This window comes from Mastigoproctus giganteus, chromosome 7 (assembly GCF_048544385.1).
Source record: "Mastigoproctus giganteus isolate SK-2022 chromosome 7, ASM4854438v1, whole genome shotgun sequence".
Taxonomy (NCBI): domain Eukaryota; kingdom Metazoa; phylum Arthropoda; class Arachnida; order Uropygi; family Thelyphonidae; genus Mastigoproctus; species Mastigoproctus giganteus.
This window is the reverse complement of record NC_143581.1, coordinates 174,758,082-174,777,129: the sequence shown is the minus strand read 5'-3', so window position 1 is coordinate 174,777,129 and position 19,048 is coordinate 174,758,082. Positions and strand designations below refer to the sequence as shown.

Below are 19,048 nucleotides of genomic sequence, written 5' to 3'. Positions count from 1 at the left end.
TAAAGGGATGGTTAAGTGGAAGAAGACAGAGTGGCCATCAATGGGCATTACTCTTCGTGGACTAATGTTATTAGTGTAGTTTCCCAGGGTTCAGTCCTGGGTCCATTGTTGTTTTTGGTATTTATCAACAATATTGATGAAGGTAATAATCAGGCATAATGTCTCTAAGTTTTCGTATGATACAAAGGTTGGCAGGGTGGTTAACGACCGTCATCAGGGTGAGCTACTGCAACATGATCTAGGAAAATTGGGTCAATGGGCTGATAAATGGCAGTTGAAGTTTAACATTGACAAATGCAAGGTACTGCACATGGTTAGCAATAACTGCAGAGTAACATATCAACTGTATGGTACTACACTCAGGGTAGTAGAGAATGAAAAAGTCCTGGGGGAAATTGTGCATTGAAACGTGAAATTCTCTGATCAGTGCAGAAATACTGCCAGGACAGCTTATGGGCTTTTGTCAATGATATACAGAAACTTTTCTAGCAGGAATAAGGAAGTGATTATTCCTTTGTATAAGGCAATGGTTAGGCTGTATCGGGAGTACTGTATACAGGTCTGGAGGCCTCACTCTAGGAAGGATGTTAGATCTGATGGAACAGGTGGAGAGTAGGGCAACCAGATTGGTGAAGGGAACAAAAGGGTACTCTTTGAAAAATTCATTCTTTGAGTTTGAAGTTGAACAGTACATGGATGCTGACTGGTTCTGGCACATGTTTGAACTGGTTTGGAAGATAATGGGGGAGGGGGAAATTAGAGGTGCCAATTTAGAAGAGCAATGTCCATGGAAGTATCTGTAGAAGAGGCACACAACAGAAACAGAACATCTATGAAACAGAAAATGGAGAGACTTTTTAAGAGATGGGTCATTAAAATTAATCTGGCTGCTCTCTTTTGAATGGAGTCTAAAAGCCTGAGAGAGAAGTTTTTGGGGTACCACCCCCAGATATGGAAACAATGTTCCAAGATTAAACAAATTTGAGATTTGTATAGAGTGGGTAGTTGTTTAGTAGAAAAGTAATGCTGAGAGCAAAAAAAACCCAAGTTTTTAGTAATAATTTTGTTGTACTTATGCAGAGAGAGAGAGGGGGGGAGAGGGGGGAGAGAGAGAGAGAGAGAGAGAGAGAGAGAGAGAGAGAGAGAGAGAGAGAGAGAGAGAGATATTAGAAATTAGGGTAACCCTGAACAGACATGTGATAAATTTAAGCAGAAGAGCAGTAAACTCTTTTTTTTGCAAGATATATAACAAGACTGAGTTTTAAAAGGATTGAAATTAACTAAGTTTTCTTTACCCTATTGAGTATTATGTGGAGGTCAGCATTTAATTGAATTGGTGGTGGATATTTGAGAAGTTGAAGCTGTTTTTGCAGGGCAAGGCTTCTTACACTTGAAGGTGGAATGCAATGTGCGATCACAAGCAAAACTATGGATTGGATTTCCAATCAGCCATAGAAGGTATTTAATATACAAGAGAAATAGAGGAAGAACGGAACTTTAGGGAAGGAACTAGCATTAGTGGAGAAGTTAGAAGGCAAAGAGCCATATACAGTTTCCTGCAGAGAGCAGTCAGAGAGACAACTAGATACCCAGCTGCAAAAAAAAAATCAGCAGTCCATAAGATGTCAGCATTTTTAGAAGACCTTTATGCCAAACATGATCAAAAGACTTATAAATGTCAAGAGAAATTGTTTGAGATTCACCAAACTTTTCCATTGAATTTGTCCATAGATGGGTAACATAAGCCATTATATTACCAGTGGATTGACACTGATGAAATCCATATTAGCTAATATTGATCAGATGGAAAGTTTTGAGATAATTTAAAAGTTGATGATTAATGGAGTTGTCCATTATTTTGAAAAGAGTAGATGTAAGCACAATGAGACAATAATTTGATCAGAGAGATTTCTCACCATTTTTAGGACCTGGCTGGATATGAGCAAATTTCCAAGCAGAAGAAAAAACACCAGTGGAATAAGAACATGTAAAAAGGTGACACAGGACAGGAGAAAGCTATGGAGCACAAGTTTTGAGAACAAGTGGAGGAATGTCTCTATTCTGCCACTAGTGATTGGAGGGAGTCTGAGTAGTATGTAAGTGAGGCACATTGTCAAGGCTATATTATGTCAAGGAGCTGGATATATTCTTTTTGTGTGTATGCTTTATCCAGAAATTTCATTACTTCATGCATCATTTCCACCCCTGTACTTTTATTTTATCTATTGAATGCATCATGAATACCTAAACTAATAGAACAAACCCATCTACAAAAAGATCTAAACACTTCCTCATTCATTTCAAAAATCATTTCATCTCAGTTCTGATCTTAGTGATTTCCATTTCTGTTTAGTCTCCCAATCCCCACTTTTAATGACAATCCGAACTATTGGTTGATTCAACCACTACTTATCTCATTTGACCTAATTACTCTCTCTCCAATTCCTTTTACTTCAGAAGTGGTACTTGTGTATATACCTGCTCTGATATTCTCTGTCAGAGACTTAGTAATTTGGAATCTGCTTTTTTTTTTTTATCTTCTCTGGCTTATGATCTTTCTTTATTCCATTCTGTCAAATTCATCTGTTCCCTCCATCATTTTCTCAGCTCCACTAATTGTTTGGAACTCTTTGACTTCCTTTTTTTTTTGAAATTTGACTTTCTCTGGTTCAACTTTCCTAAAGGTGAAGTAATTTTCTTGGTGATTTTAATATTCATGACTCCAGTTGACTTTAGTTTCCTAGTCACACAGACCCAAAAAAGCATGCATGAGCCAGGAACAAGTAGTGCTTGGTATGTTCCATTATTGGTTTCAATGAAGATATTCCTCCCACTTCTTCAGATTAAATCTTGCTTATTGAAGAGTTTTTTGACAGCAATAGATAAGATGAATTTGAGAGGATTTTGTAACTTAGGTGAGAATCTAAGATTGGTGCTACAAAAGTGAAGAGGGAATCTTTGTGGGGCCTCAAATCATGGAGCTGCTTGATGAAAGCTTCGAAGAATGCCCAGAACTAAAAGCATGGCAGGTTTTGAAATGACTTTGTGGAAATTTTTTGGGTAACCACAGGTTTTCTACTTACAAATATGGAGTCCAGAAACTGCTCAATACATATAAAGAAATGGGATGCTGCTGACATTTTATTCTTGCATTCAGATTTAGACTTCTTTCTTGAAAACACTGGCACAGTGAATGACAGCAGGGGAAACAAATCCATCAATTCTGTCAATGGAAAATTATTTCTGAAATGAATGTATGTTGGCAGACTACTTCTGGATGTTGTACAGCAACGTTCCAGACAAATTTCACTAAAGGAAATCAGCCACACAACATTTTTATATTGTACTGTATTATTTTATCTATGTTTGTAATGAAATCATCTTAATTAACTTACTGCTATTATCAGCAATTGTATTATGAAAACTATATATGCTAGCGAAAACCCCGGAACATATTTGAACTCAACACACAAAAACTGGTTTATCCTGTTGGGAAGCTCTTGAAGTTACTTGAAGCAAAGAGTACTACGTGCATTTGCAGTTTGCTCTTTCAGTTTGTTGGTTGTTACAGGTTTAATGTAATAATGGCATCTCTTACTATAAGGCACTGGAAAACATCCATGTGCACTAGGCCGGAAAAACTGGATGGGAACATTACAGTGACAACTTGAGGGAACAGCATGTTGTAAAATAAAATGTTGTCACTGTCTTACATTTTCTAGATAACAGATATAAACTGGGGCTGATGATATAATTCAGACGTTAGATTCTACCCCTTTACCATGTGATCAAATAAAAATGTTCTGAATAAACCACATGAACATAATTAACACACTGTGTAGCACTTGGCAGATTCATGTGCTTCTTCATTTGGTAATGGGATTAGCAATAGTCCAGTACTCTTTTCTGTTTACTCATCCATTCAATTTATAGTTTGGTTTATCTGACCAAAAAATCCTATCAACAGAGTTTGTTGTTTGAGCCACTCTGTTACCTATTCAGAAAAAATTCATCTTCCCATTGTGGATTAATGTTATTTGAGACTTATAAGTGATAATGTACACAGTTGATATTTGATTTACTCACCCTGTGACTCACTGGTACATTGATATATGCACATATTCAATGATCTTGACAGCACTTCGGCAACTTGTAAGTGGCTGATATTATTCTGTCAAGATGATAGATATGGAATTTGTGAAAGCATGTATTTACATGCTTTCACAAATTCCATACTTTTACTGGATGGTCACATTTCCACACCATATTAACGTTGTTTGCACCACTGGATAGGCAACTTCTCTGCATGAGTCTTATCTATATACTGTCATGAAGGAGCAAGATTTGAATGTTGCATCAACTGAGAATTATAATGTTGTGAACATGTAGATTTTGGGGGAACAGCTCTCTCTTCTTTAGTATAATTCTGAATAAGAGAAAGCCCTAGAGTCAACACCCTCATGGGTAATAGTTATGTTTTCTTCCTTCCACACTATGTGAAAATGCCTCGTTTAAAATCCTGTCAAAATGGTATGAATTCTTATGGATTTTTTTCAAACTGTGGTTGGGTTGAAGTGATAACATCTAGTTTCAGTTCCTTTAAAGTTATGTATCCCAATATCAGCTGCTCGTTTCCATGCTTTTATTATTATCATTTTAGTACTCACTGCAATATCCAAATCTCTAAGTTCCGTTATCCAACTACTACACAAGTTTTCTTCCGAATTTGGCTATTCAGGTGGAATTTTATGAAGGTTGTGCTTTGTTTTATCAGCTTCTTGTAATAACACTTCCTGCTTCCTCGGCCTTGGGTGAAGGTTGTGGCTTTTATTCCTGGAAATTTGGTTTTGCAACAGCAAAACAGGCAAACTGAGCACAAAATAGACATAATTTATAAACATAATACACTGATGCCTCATAGTCTTAGTTTCTTTGATGCAAATACAGGCACCAACTAGCTTCTTACCTGCAAGTGAGTATTGAAGGAGAAGGAGGAGCCAATTTCCCATATGTTCCTTATCCATAACATTAATGTTGTATTGTGATTACCAATCAGAGAGAGCCTTTCTACAGAATTACTTTTCCATCAGTCATGTAAGTGTGAGCTTTTGAATTCAACAATTTCATAGTGTGATGCTAGGGTGCTCCTTCATGGAAGCATGTCTCTGTTACCAGACATTTGTGTATTTATTCATTTTTGCACTGTTCCCAAAACCATAAACATGATTTTGGGGAACAGTATACCTTTTTTCATTATTTCATTATTACTCACAGATCTCCCTAGTGCTCAGAGAGTTATAAGTTTCAATTTTGATTTAACAGAAAATTGAATGTAAGAGTTGCTATTATTCTCTCTTTGTTAAAATATATCTAATGTGTTAATGAATATCATCATATCTTCTCATAGACAAATAAAGATAAGTCTTAAATGAATGGAAATATATACATTAAATAATAATTATTTTTGTTTTGGTAATTCCAGAAACATGGACCTAGTAACACTTTACAGCACCTTGTGAGGGATGTTAGAAAGGTAGATTCTTTACTTCTTTGTTAGCATTTGTATCTATATTAGTGCAGTAAAATCCCATTATGATGAATGCCATTTAAAATTTCTCATCTGAGCAGACTTAATACTATGTTATGCATAATACAGAGCCACACATCTTTGAGAGAGAAACTGTGGCTTGTTGTGAGGTATAGGTATGAAATCCTTGGACCTTATGTTAGGCACTTTAGGGATGCAGTAGCCTTCCCAGTTCCTTCTAATGGATCATAATCCCCCTACACACACACACACACACACACACATACACCTGATACTATATAAGCTTGCAAGAAAGCAAGCTTATATAGTATCAGGCAAAAAGAATTAGGGTATATCCTGAACTGAGTGGCCACAAGCCCTCCAAACCCAAATCCACATTAAACATGCATGGGAAGACAAAGTTTTGAAATTTTCAGATCCCCAGAACCTTACACTAGGTATAAGCTGTTTTCTGGACCCTTGAACACTTTCTTTAGCAGTATGAGAACCTACTGTGAGCATTGTCAGGTTGTTAAGGGGTACAGCCTCCTCTATGGTTAGGTATCCAATGGAAACTAAATGTTGCAGTGGTAATTAAGTAATGGTGGCACAATGAGTATGTACAAACTACAACAGAACAGCGGCTAATACAAGTATTTGCAATTTTTTTTCCAGTTAAATAATGGACTTCACAGAGCATATATGCTTTTCTCCTTAAGATGAGGGAAGTATGACACAAAAAGCAGTATTTGATCATACAACAGCAAAGAAATTTGAGGGATTTAAGATTCATATATAAAGTTTTAATTAATGCCATTTCTTAGAAAGTCCCTTACAAAATTTTAAGAGCACAGAAATTATTTTATCTGATATTTCAAACTGTATACACACATAATAGTCCTCTCTACAAATCAGCACTGTATGCAAGAGTTTGGTTCTAGGCATTCATCCCCCATCCACTGAAGAGAAATGATTCCATTCTCTCATTCACTGAAGCCAGTGAATGAAAGACTTAATGATTCTAATTAATAGATCATCCGCCCCACTTTTTTTTAACCAGCTAAAACTTTCCCCATTTAAAATGTTTCCATATCCCTGCTACAAATGGTTTTTTTTTTCCCCTCCCTTCTTTTTTTTTGTTTTTTGTTTTTTATGAAAACCCCAAACACAAGAGGTATTAGAACCTATAGTACTGAGTACCATGCTTGGGTTGGAGGTTGAGAAGATGAAAGAAGATATTTGTTGAAATTAGACTTGAACTTCTGTAGACTGTAATTTTCAGGAACTACGTATTAAGGAAGGTTGTTCCAGAAAATGACAATTGAATGAATAAACGAGGAAGATGAAAAGTTGGTTCTGTGAGTTCGAAGTTGGACAGTAAATGGACATTGGCTGGTGGCAGCACATGTTCGCACTGTTTTGAAAAAAAGAGAGCGGGAATTATAGAAGCCAATTCAGAAGAATTGGCTTCTATAATTGGAAGTATCTGTAGAAAAAGCATGCAGTAGAAACAGTACGTCTATGAGACAGCGAGTGGAGAGACTCTGTTAGAGAGGAGTCATTAATTAACCTAACTGTCCTCTTCTAAATGGAATCTAGAAGCCTGAGATTTTGGGAGCCCCAGATGTGGGAACAATATTCCATGGTAGGGCGGATTTGCGATTTGTACAGAGTGAGCAGCTGTTTGGAAAAAAAGTAACGCCAAAAGTGAAAGAGAAAAACCAAGTTTTTTAGATGCAGAGGAAACAATATTTGAAATGTGCTTGTGCCAAGAGAGATTAAAAGTCAGGTTAATCCCCAAAAGAGATATCATTTTGCCTAGAAATTGGAGTGTCACTAAAGATAAGCATAGGAGCAGAAGAATCCTTTTTTTGCAAGATATAAGATAAGACTGAGTTTTAGAAGGATTGAAATCAACTAAGTTGTCTTTGCCCCACTGGAGATCGGCATTTAAGGAATTGGTAGCGGATATTCAGGAAGTTGAAGCTCATTGCGGAGGGCAAGGTTTCTCAAAATGGAAAGTGGAATGCAATGTGCTATCGTCGGCAAAACTATGGATAGGATTTCCAATCAGTGGAAGAAGGTCATTAATATACAAGAGGATTGGGGGAAAGAACTGAACCTTGGGGGACACCAGCATTAGTGGAGAAGTTAGAAGACAGAGAGCCATCTACCATCACACTCAATCAGCGATCAGAGAGAAAACTGGATAATCAATTACAAAAAACAGTTGGCAAACCATAAGATGAAAACTTGTTTAGGAGACCTTTATGCCAAACACGATCAAAAGCCTTTGAGATGTCAAGAGCAACTGCTTGTGTTTCACCAAACTTTTCCATTGAATTTGTCCATAATTGGGTAACATAAGCCAGAATATCACCAGTGGATTGACACTGACGGAATCCATACTGGCGATCGTTGATCACGCGGAAGATTTCTAGGTAGTTTAAGAGTTGGCAGTTGATTGATTTCTCCATTATTTTAGAAAGAGTAGAAGTAATTGCAATGGGATGATAATTGGATGGGAGGGATTTGTCACCCTTTTTAGGAATTGGCTGGATATGAGCAATTTTCAAGCAGAAGGAAAAGCACCTTTGTAATAATAACAAAGTGAAAAAAGGCGGCATAGAACAGGAGTAAGTTCAGGAGCACAGTTTTGAGAATAAGTGGAGAAATACCATCAGGACCTGGAGCTTTCTTAGCATCAAGATTTGTCAGAATCCTTCTGACATCCTATTGATGGAAGACTGCAGGAGGCATTGAATGGAATGTGTTGGGAATGGTGGGAGGTGTTTTACCAAGATCATTGATACAGGAATTGGAAGAAAAATGGGATGCTAGCAGGTCAGCTTTATCCTTGGCTGAAGTAACAACAGAACCAACTGGTTTTGACAGAGGTGGGAGCAGAGATGGGCAAAAGTTGCGGCCAATAGCTTTGGCAAGAGACCAGAATGCTCGGCTACCGTTAGGGCAAGAAGCAAGTTTTCTACTCTTAGCCTGTTCAAAATCTAGTTGGGACTGATTAATAATTGCTTTACAATTGTTGCGAGCTTTGATGTAGGCAGAAAATGAAACTGAAGATTTGGAAATAAGCCAATTACAATATGCAACATTCTTCAATTGAACAGCCTTAGCACATTTATTGGAAAACCAAGGTTTAGATAAAGGACGAGATTTTAAAGTGGAATGTGGAATAAAGGATTCTGTTCCTACAAGAATAATTTCACTGACAAGATCTGAGCAAACATTGACATCAGAAGTTTTGAAACAGTAATCGGACCAAGGAAAAAAAGAAAAGAAATCTCGCAGGTCATCTGATTTTGCATTCTTTCAATGCCAAACAATACAAGGTTGGGAAGAGCCATGCGATAAAGGCTCCATTAGAGAAGAGACAATTACCAAGTTGTGATCTGAGGTGCCTAAAGGATCACTCACTTCGACCGTGTACTTAGAAGGGTTGTTTGTGAGAAAAAGATCAAACGTGTTGGCTGCATGGTTAGGATTGTCCGGTATTCTTGTAGGTAAATGAACAATCTGTGCAAGGTCATTAGTAATTGCAAAAGCCTCAGCATCTCGACCAGTTGGGTCGGTGTGACTAGAAAACAGAAGCCAGCTGGAGTTGTGCACATTAAAATCATCAAGAAAAATTACCTCACTGTTAGGAAAGTTGGACTGGAGAAAGTCAAGTTGCAAAGAGAGGAAGTCAAAGAGCTCCAAGTGATTAGTGGAGTTGGGAGAACGGTAGAGACAACAGATGAATTTGTCACAATGAGGTAGAGAGATTTTAAGCCAGAAAAGATTGAAAATAGAAGATTCCAAATTACCAAGTCTCTGACGGGGAATATCGGAATGGACATATGCACAAGTACCACCTTTGAGGTGGAAGGAATCATACAGCGAATAATTTGGGCAACTGAGATGAGCAGTGATTGAATCAACCGATAACTGATATTCTGTCAGAAAAAGTACATGTGGTTTGACAGACTGCAAGTGAAAATGGACATCATTGAGATTAGAATTCAGACCACGTATATTTGAGAAATGAATTAGGAAATGTTTGGGAGGTTTAGATCTTTTCGCAGATAAGCTTACTCTATTAGTTTGACAATTCATGGTGTATTCAATAGTATGAAAAAGTTGGGGGGGGGCATGCTGTATGAAGTAATGAAATTTTTGGATATGGTGTACACACATGGTAAGAATATACCCAGATCCTTGACATAACTTTCTTTGTTTTCTTGACATATCTAACTTTCTTGACATATCTTTGCTTTCGTAAAGGCAGCTACGATGGTCTGAGACAGTATTTAAATTCTATACAGTGGGACAAACTGACGATGTTACCAACAGCAAATTCAAAATGGGAAGCATTCAAAGAACTTATCTTGGAAGCTACTAGGCTTTACATATCAACTAAGAAATATTGTTAAAGGTTTAGGCCTAAATGGATGTCAGATGAACTAATGAGACATATGGCAGAGAAGAAAAATGCATGTTAATACATATAAATTAACATGTGCAAGGAAGCCTGCGGCCTACACTGCACCAGCCAAAAAAAATTTCTGAATTACCCCGAGAGAGAAGTAGAAGGGAATCATCAAGAAAAGGAAGAATGACAATATCCAGCTCAGGCCCCTGGGTGTGCCAAGCCCATACTCACCACATGTGAGCCTCTGGAGTAACATATTTTTAAAATATGCAATGTTTTGTACATTACATATTTCAAAATGTTTTTCTCATAAATTCACATGAAATCACATTTTTTCTCATAAATTCACACATGGTACTGTTTCATTCTAACAATGTATGAACACTGGTTGTTTTACGAACTATCACATTTTGTCATTTATACCCTAATTTCTATTTGTAAGACTAACAGGATACCGGGATTTCCAACCATCCATTAAAAAGTGCTAAAATTAGACAACATTTCTGTAAAGCCAATAAAAAAATATTCAGCTGTGTTTAAAATTGATTGCTTAGAAATTTTTAGGAGTATAAACCTTTCAGGAGTGAACATGATGATCTGCAAGTTTCACATGTGGAACTGGGGCATATCTTCATTTTTATAGGTCATTTTGAATACATTTCAAACACATTCTTTCTTTCATGTATGAATTGTCTTGAAATTTTTCTAGCACTCTTGAAATTTTTCTAGCACATTGGTGAATCAAAAAAGAAATTTTTGATTCGCCAATCATCCCTCAGAATCTTGCATGAAATGTGAGCTGTTTTTCTGTACTATCATTAGCAACATGGAAATCCACTGCAAGTGTTGCCTGGTTGTCAAGATCTACAGCCTCCTCTAATGGATACTCATTTTCAGGTACACATGAGCTAATTTGAATATTTTAGAAATGTTCAAATTAGCTAGCATGCTTTGCCCATTAATTCACTCATACATGTACTTCCACATTACAGCTAGGCCTTGCATAACGCGAGTTCGATTAACGTGATATTCAGTTAACGCTATTTGAAAAATGATACCACTTTTCACTTTACACGATGCAAATTTCCAGTTAACGCGATCTTTTTTTTTTTTTTTTTTTTTTTATGAGATAGTTGAAAAAGATTTGAATCGGCATTAAGCTTACCGCGAATCGTACGGTCAATAAACAAACGTTTGCCTGCTGCCCGCCTCGGTGTGTTCCATCAACCATCGGAAGAAGACGTGTTTGTCTCCTGCTAATAAAGTCAATGCAGACTCGCATTTAAAAATTCAAATTTTTAAATGAGCCAGATGAAAATGTTACCGCGAAGGAGATAATGGTAAAAGAATTAGATGAAATCTTTCGTATCACATAGAACCTCAAACAAAAGGTTTGATGTTCTCTGCGATATTTATTTCGCCAGGGCCAAAAAAGATTGTTGTCGGCTATCGGAAATTGATTGATGAAAAGAGAAAGTCAACACTGTTCAAATATTTCCGCAACAGTAATTTCTTTATTGTGTATTTTATGTCAGAGGTTCCCAAAGTTTCTCGGTTCACGGTGCCTTTAATGTCTCAGTAATTTTTTCAAGGCGCACCCAGACCAAAAGAAATACCTAACAGTTTTGTTTAGTAGTTAGGTCCAAACAACTTAATAAGAAATGCTGAAACTGTGAACTACCTCAAGCTAGTAGTTCGCGCGGTGTCCTACAGATGTCGAGTATCGCTGTGTTTCCCTCGAAATTTTAAAATATTCTGCGGCGCAGAGTTTAAGATCCGCTGTTTTATGCAATAAACATTTAATTCCATAATTATTTTCATTATCTTTTACATTATATACAGTTAAAATGTTATTTAAAAGGTATTTTTAAAATTCTTTATGGACATTCCAGAAGGTCAAGGATCAATTATAATTTTTCCTCTTGGTTATGATATTCGATTAACGTGTTTTCATTTTGCGCGATGCGCTCGTGGGACGAATTAATTGCGTTAATCGAGGCCCGCCTGTATAGCCAATGTTTGAGAACCAATTTTTTTGCAAAGTATTGCAAATTAGCATTAGCATTAGCATTAGTAGAGGCATATGATGCAAGAAAGCAAGCTTATTCAGCATCAGCCAAAAAAAAAAAAAAAAAACACACAACCACTACTCCCATTTCACCCCTCCGTTCCTTCGAAATACCTGTCCAGCTGAGCCTTAAATTTGTTTAGGCTATCAACTTCAACAACAAGTGATGGAAGTCTATTCCACAAACCAACTGCCCGCTGGCTAAAGGCAAATTTCTGCATATCTATCCGACATCCGTCCTTCCTCAATTTGAATTTATGCCCTCTCAGGTGATGATTCTGAGCAAGAGGAAGAATCCCATCGGCATTGAGCATGCTCAAGCCATTCAAAGCCTTATACACCTCTATCAGATCACCTCGCCGATGCCTAGTCTCCAGACTCTGTAATTTGCAAAACTTAAGCCTTTCTACGTAAGAGCAACCCTTTGTTACATTCACTAATCTTGTTGCCCTTCTCTGTACTCGTTCCAGCAGCTCTACATCCTTCTTGAAATGAGGCCTCCAGACCTGTATACAGTACTCAAGGTGTGGCCTGACCAATGCCTTATACAAGGGAATAATCACCTCCCTATCCCTGCTAGAAAAATTCCTGTATATCATTGACAAGACACCATGAGCTACTCTTGCAGCTCGTCTGCACTGCTCAGAGAACTTCATATCTGCCTGCACAATTACCCCCAGGTCCTTTTCATTATCTACCACTGTCAGTGTAGTACCACAGAGTTGATACATTGCTCTGGGATTGCTGTTTCCCATATATACCTGATTATGTATCAATAAACAGTGTTTCTATGAATACATATAGTTTTGGCGCTACCCTACTTATTTTTATGGAAGATTTATTGCTTTCACCCTCCTTTTTTAGTAAGATTTTTTAATATTTTCCTTCCATAACTATATGTTTGCATCGAAACACAGTTTATTGATACATAATCAGGTGTAATCCCCCGATGAATCTTTTTTAGCATGCATCAAATACTTTACCCTTTATTTTTCTTTCCCTTATTATTAGGTTTTTATAACATCAAATTATTTTCCCACCTTCAATTTGATGCTCGCTATTTCTTTGCAATTTATTAATCATTATTGTATATTTTACTCCCTTATAGCTTCTTTATTTCTAATTGGCTTAATTCAGCCTTTAATTTTGGATTATTCAATGCATATTTTAGGTTCTTCACATTCTTTCCCTATCTTCCAGTTTAATTTTTCTTTTTCCTACTAGTTTTGGCACCTTGTATTCTTTACAATTCTATCTATTGACATTTTTTTCTCTTGCTTTGTTACTTTAAGCTTAAATATATACTTTTGTATCCTTTGTTGCTGCTGCTAAGTGCACTTAGCAGCAGCAATTGCCATATAACTTTTTTAATTTTTAAAACATAAGTTACCTACACCTCCATATATGTCACTTGTGTTCAAAGAAAGTGCATCACCTAGGAATTTCACATTTGTAACCCTTTTTCACGATGATATGTTACATTATTAATATCTATTGCAGGCAGTGAATGGTTACATGATTGCCTGATGCAATAATACCCATAACAGCTACAATGCTAGGGGTTTAACATAAAGTAACTAATACAACAAAAATTACATAAAACATATATTAAAACGTAAAACGTATAATTACATATAAAATTAATATTAACATGGGCAATGAAAAAAGCGATGAAAAGACGATGGCAGCAGTCACTCGGCTGAAAACGAAAGCTGTTCCCTGATGATGCATCTTCTGTAGGATTTGTCCTCTATATACTTTTTGTACACCATATCCATCTCCTGGACATTATGGAGCATCTCCATGGGCAGGAATCTATCACCCACCCTGATCCTCCATGCCACAGACTGCAGTGAGGGTAGGCCTCTTAAAGGTTTTGGGGGGGATCTTCCAATTGCACATATGCCAAAAACTTGGTGTTTGAATTCACTCACTATCATTTTAATTGACATGAGCAAGCAGAGGGCAAATATCCGTTTGGTGACTTTTCTGTAATTTAGAAGTTGGGTGATATCTGAAGTATGTGTGAGTGATGGCAGTTTATGCTTGAAGAGGACCCACCAAAGAAGCCAGTACTCATCAGATACAATGGTTTTCAGCATGGTTTTCATTGTCGATGCTCAGATTTCTCAACCGTAGGTGATGACTGGCTGCAGAAACTGGTATATGTATTGAAGCATGTATTCAGGCTCTGTGACATGAAGGAGGTGTTGTTTGGCAAGCCATCTGGATCTGCAGATCTTGTTGTGAATATCTGCAACATGGTGTTTGAAACTAAGTTTGGGGTCGAAGATAACGCCGAGATCTCTGTGCTTGGTTACTGGGGTGATGGGGGTTCCGAGGATTTCCAGGTTTAGTTGCGTTGGGCTTGATTTGAGTGAGAATACCATTTGTGCAGATTTGTTTGGATTTATCTTAAGAGAAAACTGTGCCAAGTATGTAATCAGATTCTTAAGGCTGTTAATTATGGTTTCAGAAACAGAATCAGGTTGGGCGGTCCTGCGTATCCAATAGAGGAGCTTCAAGTCATCTGCATAACTGATAAATTCTGTTTGCTGGCACAGGAATGGGTGGATGGCAGCCGTAAAGAGGAGCCCTGAAAGAACTCCGCCCTGGGGAACACCTACACAAACTTTCCTTCTGAATGATGTTTTATTCACAGACAGGTGAAGGACTCTGGTTGTAAGTAGCAACTTCAAGAATTGACATTAATGACTAGCATCACAAATAGAAATATAAACAAAAGATATTTATTAATAGTTAAGGCAAAGCTAAGTAATATTTGACAGGGGCTCTCAAAATATTTCAAAATGAGCATTTGCAACTTTTATACAACAGTTTTGATAAACACGACAATTATGGCCGAAATGTTATCAGAAGCCCTCAATTTACTTCAATTTATCATTTTAAATGGAAAACAAAATGAAAAGTTCACCAGGTGCAAACTAATATTTAGTTGAACTGCCTCTGGCCCTGATGACAGCAGCACACCGTCGAGGCATTGAAAAGATCAATTTCTGAAGATAATCAACTGATAGTTTGTTGTTCCAAACACGAATTATGGCTTCCTGAAGTAAACGAAGGGTCTTTGGTTTCTTTCTGGCAATTGCAGATTACACAAATACCAACAGTTCTCTATAGGAGTGGTTCTCAAAGTGGGTGCCGCAACGTGAAATTTAGCATCAGCTTGCATTGTGGCCATCGCTACAAAAGGTCGTCAAATTTCATGCAACTGTGTAAATTAGAAGTTGTCATGAAATAATTGCTGAGTGCATCGCAGTGTCTATGTACAAGCACCTACATATACGGAACAGCCGTCCGTCGTGTAATCTGTATTTGAAACAGCATCACCTTACAAAATATTCTGCCAGTGCCCATTGCAATTGGTGCTGGAGATGCCGGGCATTTTTCATAATGGATTTAGGGTGCCTTCACATTAAAAAAAGTTTGAGAACCACTGCTCTATAGGATTCAGGTTCAGGCTGTTTCCTGGCCAGCTAAGAGTTGTAATGGACCTTTCTTCCAACCATTTTTTCACCTGTAACAAATGTAAACAGATTACTGTTGAACCTGTAATGCAGAAATGAAGCTAAAGTAACTACAAAAGTGCCTACTTACACTTTTCACCTGATTTATTTTTATTATTATTATTATTATTATTATTATTAGCCATATGGTGCAAGGAAGCCTGAGGCCTATGCTGCACCAGCCAAAAAAAAATTTCCCTATTACCCTGAGAGAGAGAGAGAGAGAGAGAGAGAGAGAGAGAGAGAGAGAGAGAGAGAGAGAGAGAGAGAGAAGTAGAAAGGAATCACCAAGGAAGGGAAGGATGATGATATCCAGCTCGGGACTCTGGGTATGCCGAGCCCATACTCACCAGATGTGAGCCCCTGGGGGTAAATGACAAGGAGCAGAGTCGTCCTGAAAGATGCAGTTACTTGGCAGGGTGAAATGGTCTCTAATGGTTGGCAGCAATTTACCTTCCAATATAGCCAGGTATCCATTGGCATTTACGGAACCTTTTATAAACTGCAGGTGACCTCCGCAATACGAAATGCACCCCCATACCATTTGGCTGGTAGGGGATTTCACTGTGGACACCATACAGTCTGGATGGTATTCTTCACCACGTCTATGGCAAATCGTTTGTCTCCCATCAGAGAGCCATGCAGGTTGAATTTATTCTCATCCGAGAAGAAATTCAACCTGCATGGCTTCCACTGCTCGGGGGTCCATTTGACATCCTCCTTACACCAAATTAATCGGGACTTTTTCATATTTTGTGTGAGGAGGGGCTTCTTCTTAGGACGACAGGCTACAAGTCCATTTTTAAGAGGCGTCTTCTGACTGTTACTGCACTTACTATCACTCATGTATGTTCTTCCCATTCTTTTCAGCTCAGACGAAGAAGCTTTACGGTTTTTAAGGCGTAAGTGCTTCAAAATGCAGTCCTGTTTTGGCGTAGAGACTCGTTTATATCTGGTTCCATTTTTCCTATCAGTAGAACCAATATTCTTGAGTTTGGAAAGAAATCTACTCACTCTCGACTGATTACAACACTCTATAAGAAAATGACGGGAAGAACATCCTTCCTCACATAAAGCAACAGTAGCACTCTTTCTTTGTGACGTCAACTGCGCGTAACTTGCCATCCTGACACAAGCAAGGAATGACTGCAACTCTTGCAGAGCCTGCTTATATAGCTGAAAATAACAGCTGATGCAATATTACATCATCACCTACGCATGTCAATCTTATCTGATGCAATCTGTAAGAAATATTGCCATATACAGTCAGTCCTTGTATAGCACGATAGTTGTGTTCCGAGAAACCCTCGGAACACAACCTCGTGCAATGTAAAATCGTGCAATATAAACAACAGGCCCTGTGGGAAAAATAGGGTTAGGTGCCGACCACCCAAGATTGAACACACATTTGTAACCAAAACATTACCAAACACAATAAATAATCGTAATAAAATACTTACGTATTTTATAACGATTAAAATAGGCAATAAAAAATAATATTATAATTTTTTATAATATTTATTATTATTATTATATTATATTTTATTATAATATAATAAAAAATACGTATTTTTTATGAATAAAATGCTTACGTAATTTATTACGACTATTACGTAATAAAATATTGCTAATGCTTTTGCTTCTGTCGTAAGCAAACTTGTTTTTTGTTTGATTTTCTATCCAAACAGATGACAGCTGTTCCATCTCTTCCAATTCTTTGTGTCTTAATCTAATGGATTTTATTTACACTGAGTTGTTCCTGCTATGAAAGTTGTTTTTATTTTCTCTGCATTCTTTGTAATTCTCGGCATTTCCTCATAGCACATGCAATATCACATGGTCTTTCATTTCGCTCAAAGCGTTTCACGATTTCATATTTTTTCTCTATCGACAGAGGCGGACTGGCCATAAGCCTTACCGGGGAAACCCCAGTGGGCTGGAGGCTGGTGTGATTGTGGCCATAAACGCTAGTATGAGGCCACTATAAATTTTCCAGGGTAAGAATTTTTGACTCAGTCCGCCTCTGTTTATCGATATTGCTTTTCTCTTTCTCTCTGAATCTGCAGTGTCTTCACCAGGACGCTTCCTTTTCACACCTTTTAAGTATTTTACTCGTTTTTAGGGAATAAAGCACAATTACAAAACGAGGAGGCACACTTGATACACATAAACAAAGCTGCGCGCATGTAGCAACTGAATAAACAACACCGTAAAGGCAGAGATACACTATTAACACCTCACATTTTACTAAAGCACATTTCTAGGGGTTACTACCATAAAACAATAAAAACAATTTCCAGTTGCATTTCTGCTAATGGAATCTGTTATAAACTGGTAATAAACTCGATCTAATTGCATTTGCGATTATACCGATAGCTGGAATTGTGTTGGTTTTTACGTTATTATGGTGAAATGTGTTTCCCCTTCACTGATATAAGAAACATAAATACATTTTCAGAATCTTCTCTTCATTCCTATCGTGTTGCGTTCGGTTGGGGGTGATTCCGCATTCGACTGCCATTTCTTGTAAACACAAAGGCGAATCGTGCATAAGCGAATTCGGTTCGTGTTATATAAGATATCGTTCCCCTATTTATAAATCGTGTATGATCGAATTCATGTAGTGTAAACACGTGTTATACGAGGACTGACTGTACTTAGGTTATTCGGACGACAATTACAATTTTAAGGGGTGATGCACTTTCTTTGAACACCAGTTTTTATATACTGATATATATATATATATATATATATATATATCAGTAATAAAAAAGAAAGTTAATAATTATAACGACTGTAACTAATATTTATGGGTCAATGCAGTTGCAGAGCAATCATGCATTACAACCATAATGTGTATTAAATATAGAAGATAATAATAGAAAGAATAGATAATAATAGAAAAAGGTAAATCAATCAAATAATACCATTCAGGAATTTAAAAAAAGAAAAAAAAATGTTATCGCTTTTTACCCACAATCCAGATGACTTCAACTGGGGCCAACCACCCAGACTGAAGGCAAAAAACGACAAGAAGTTCTCTGTTTCTATAATGATCAATATATGCTAAGTAAGTTAAATCTAAACCAAATATAAACCAAATATAGTAATTAAAAGTGGTTAAGAAATTTTAGAATCAAAAGTAAGAAAATATAAGTAAATTATAAATAAATTATAAATGTAAGCATAAATTAATCATCGTTGACCCGACAGAGAACATAATTTAATGATTAAAATAAGATTAAATATATAATACATACTACATATCTACCGTATCCAGGACATAATGTAGTAACAATAATAGTTGTCAAGATCAAAATAATGTGGTGCCCCCTATGTGATGGATATGGTAATAATAAATAAAAATAAATAATTAATTAATTAACCGATCAAATTTAAGTTAACGCAAAAAGAAACACGCAGATAGTAAGAAGAAAAACTAGAGGAGGAATAATAGAACCTGAACTCCATAAAGGCGAAAAATAGTGGTATAGATA

At 37.0% G+C, this 19,048-nt stretch overlaps 1 protein-coding gene across 1 annotated transcript in view; it reads left to right on the top strand.

Annotated features, from left to right (window-relative positions):
* The window catches only part of Trpm (transient receptor potential cation channel, subfamily M), a 715,965-nt gene that overhangs the window by 558,272 nt on the left and 138,645 nt on the right, over positions 1-19,048 (top strand). Inside the window, exon 14 of the mRNA XM_090378481.1 lies at positions 5,483-5,533. Within this exon, the coding sequence (XP_090234607.1) occupies positions 5,483-5,533 (51 nt within the window). The remainder of the gene's footprint in view (positions 1-5,482; positions 5,534-19,048) is intronic.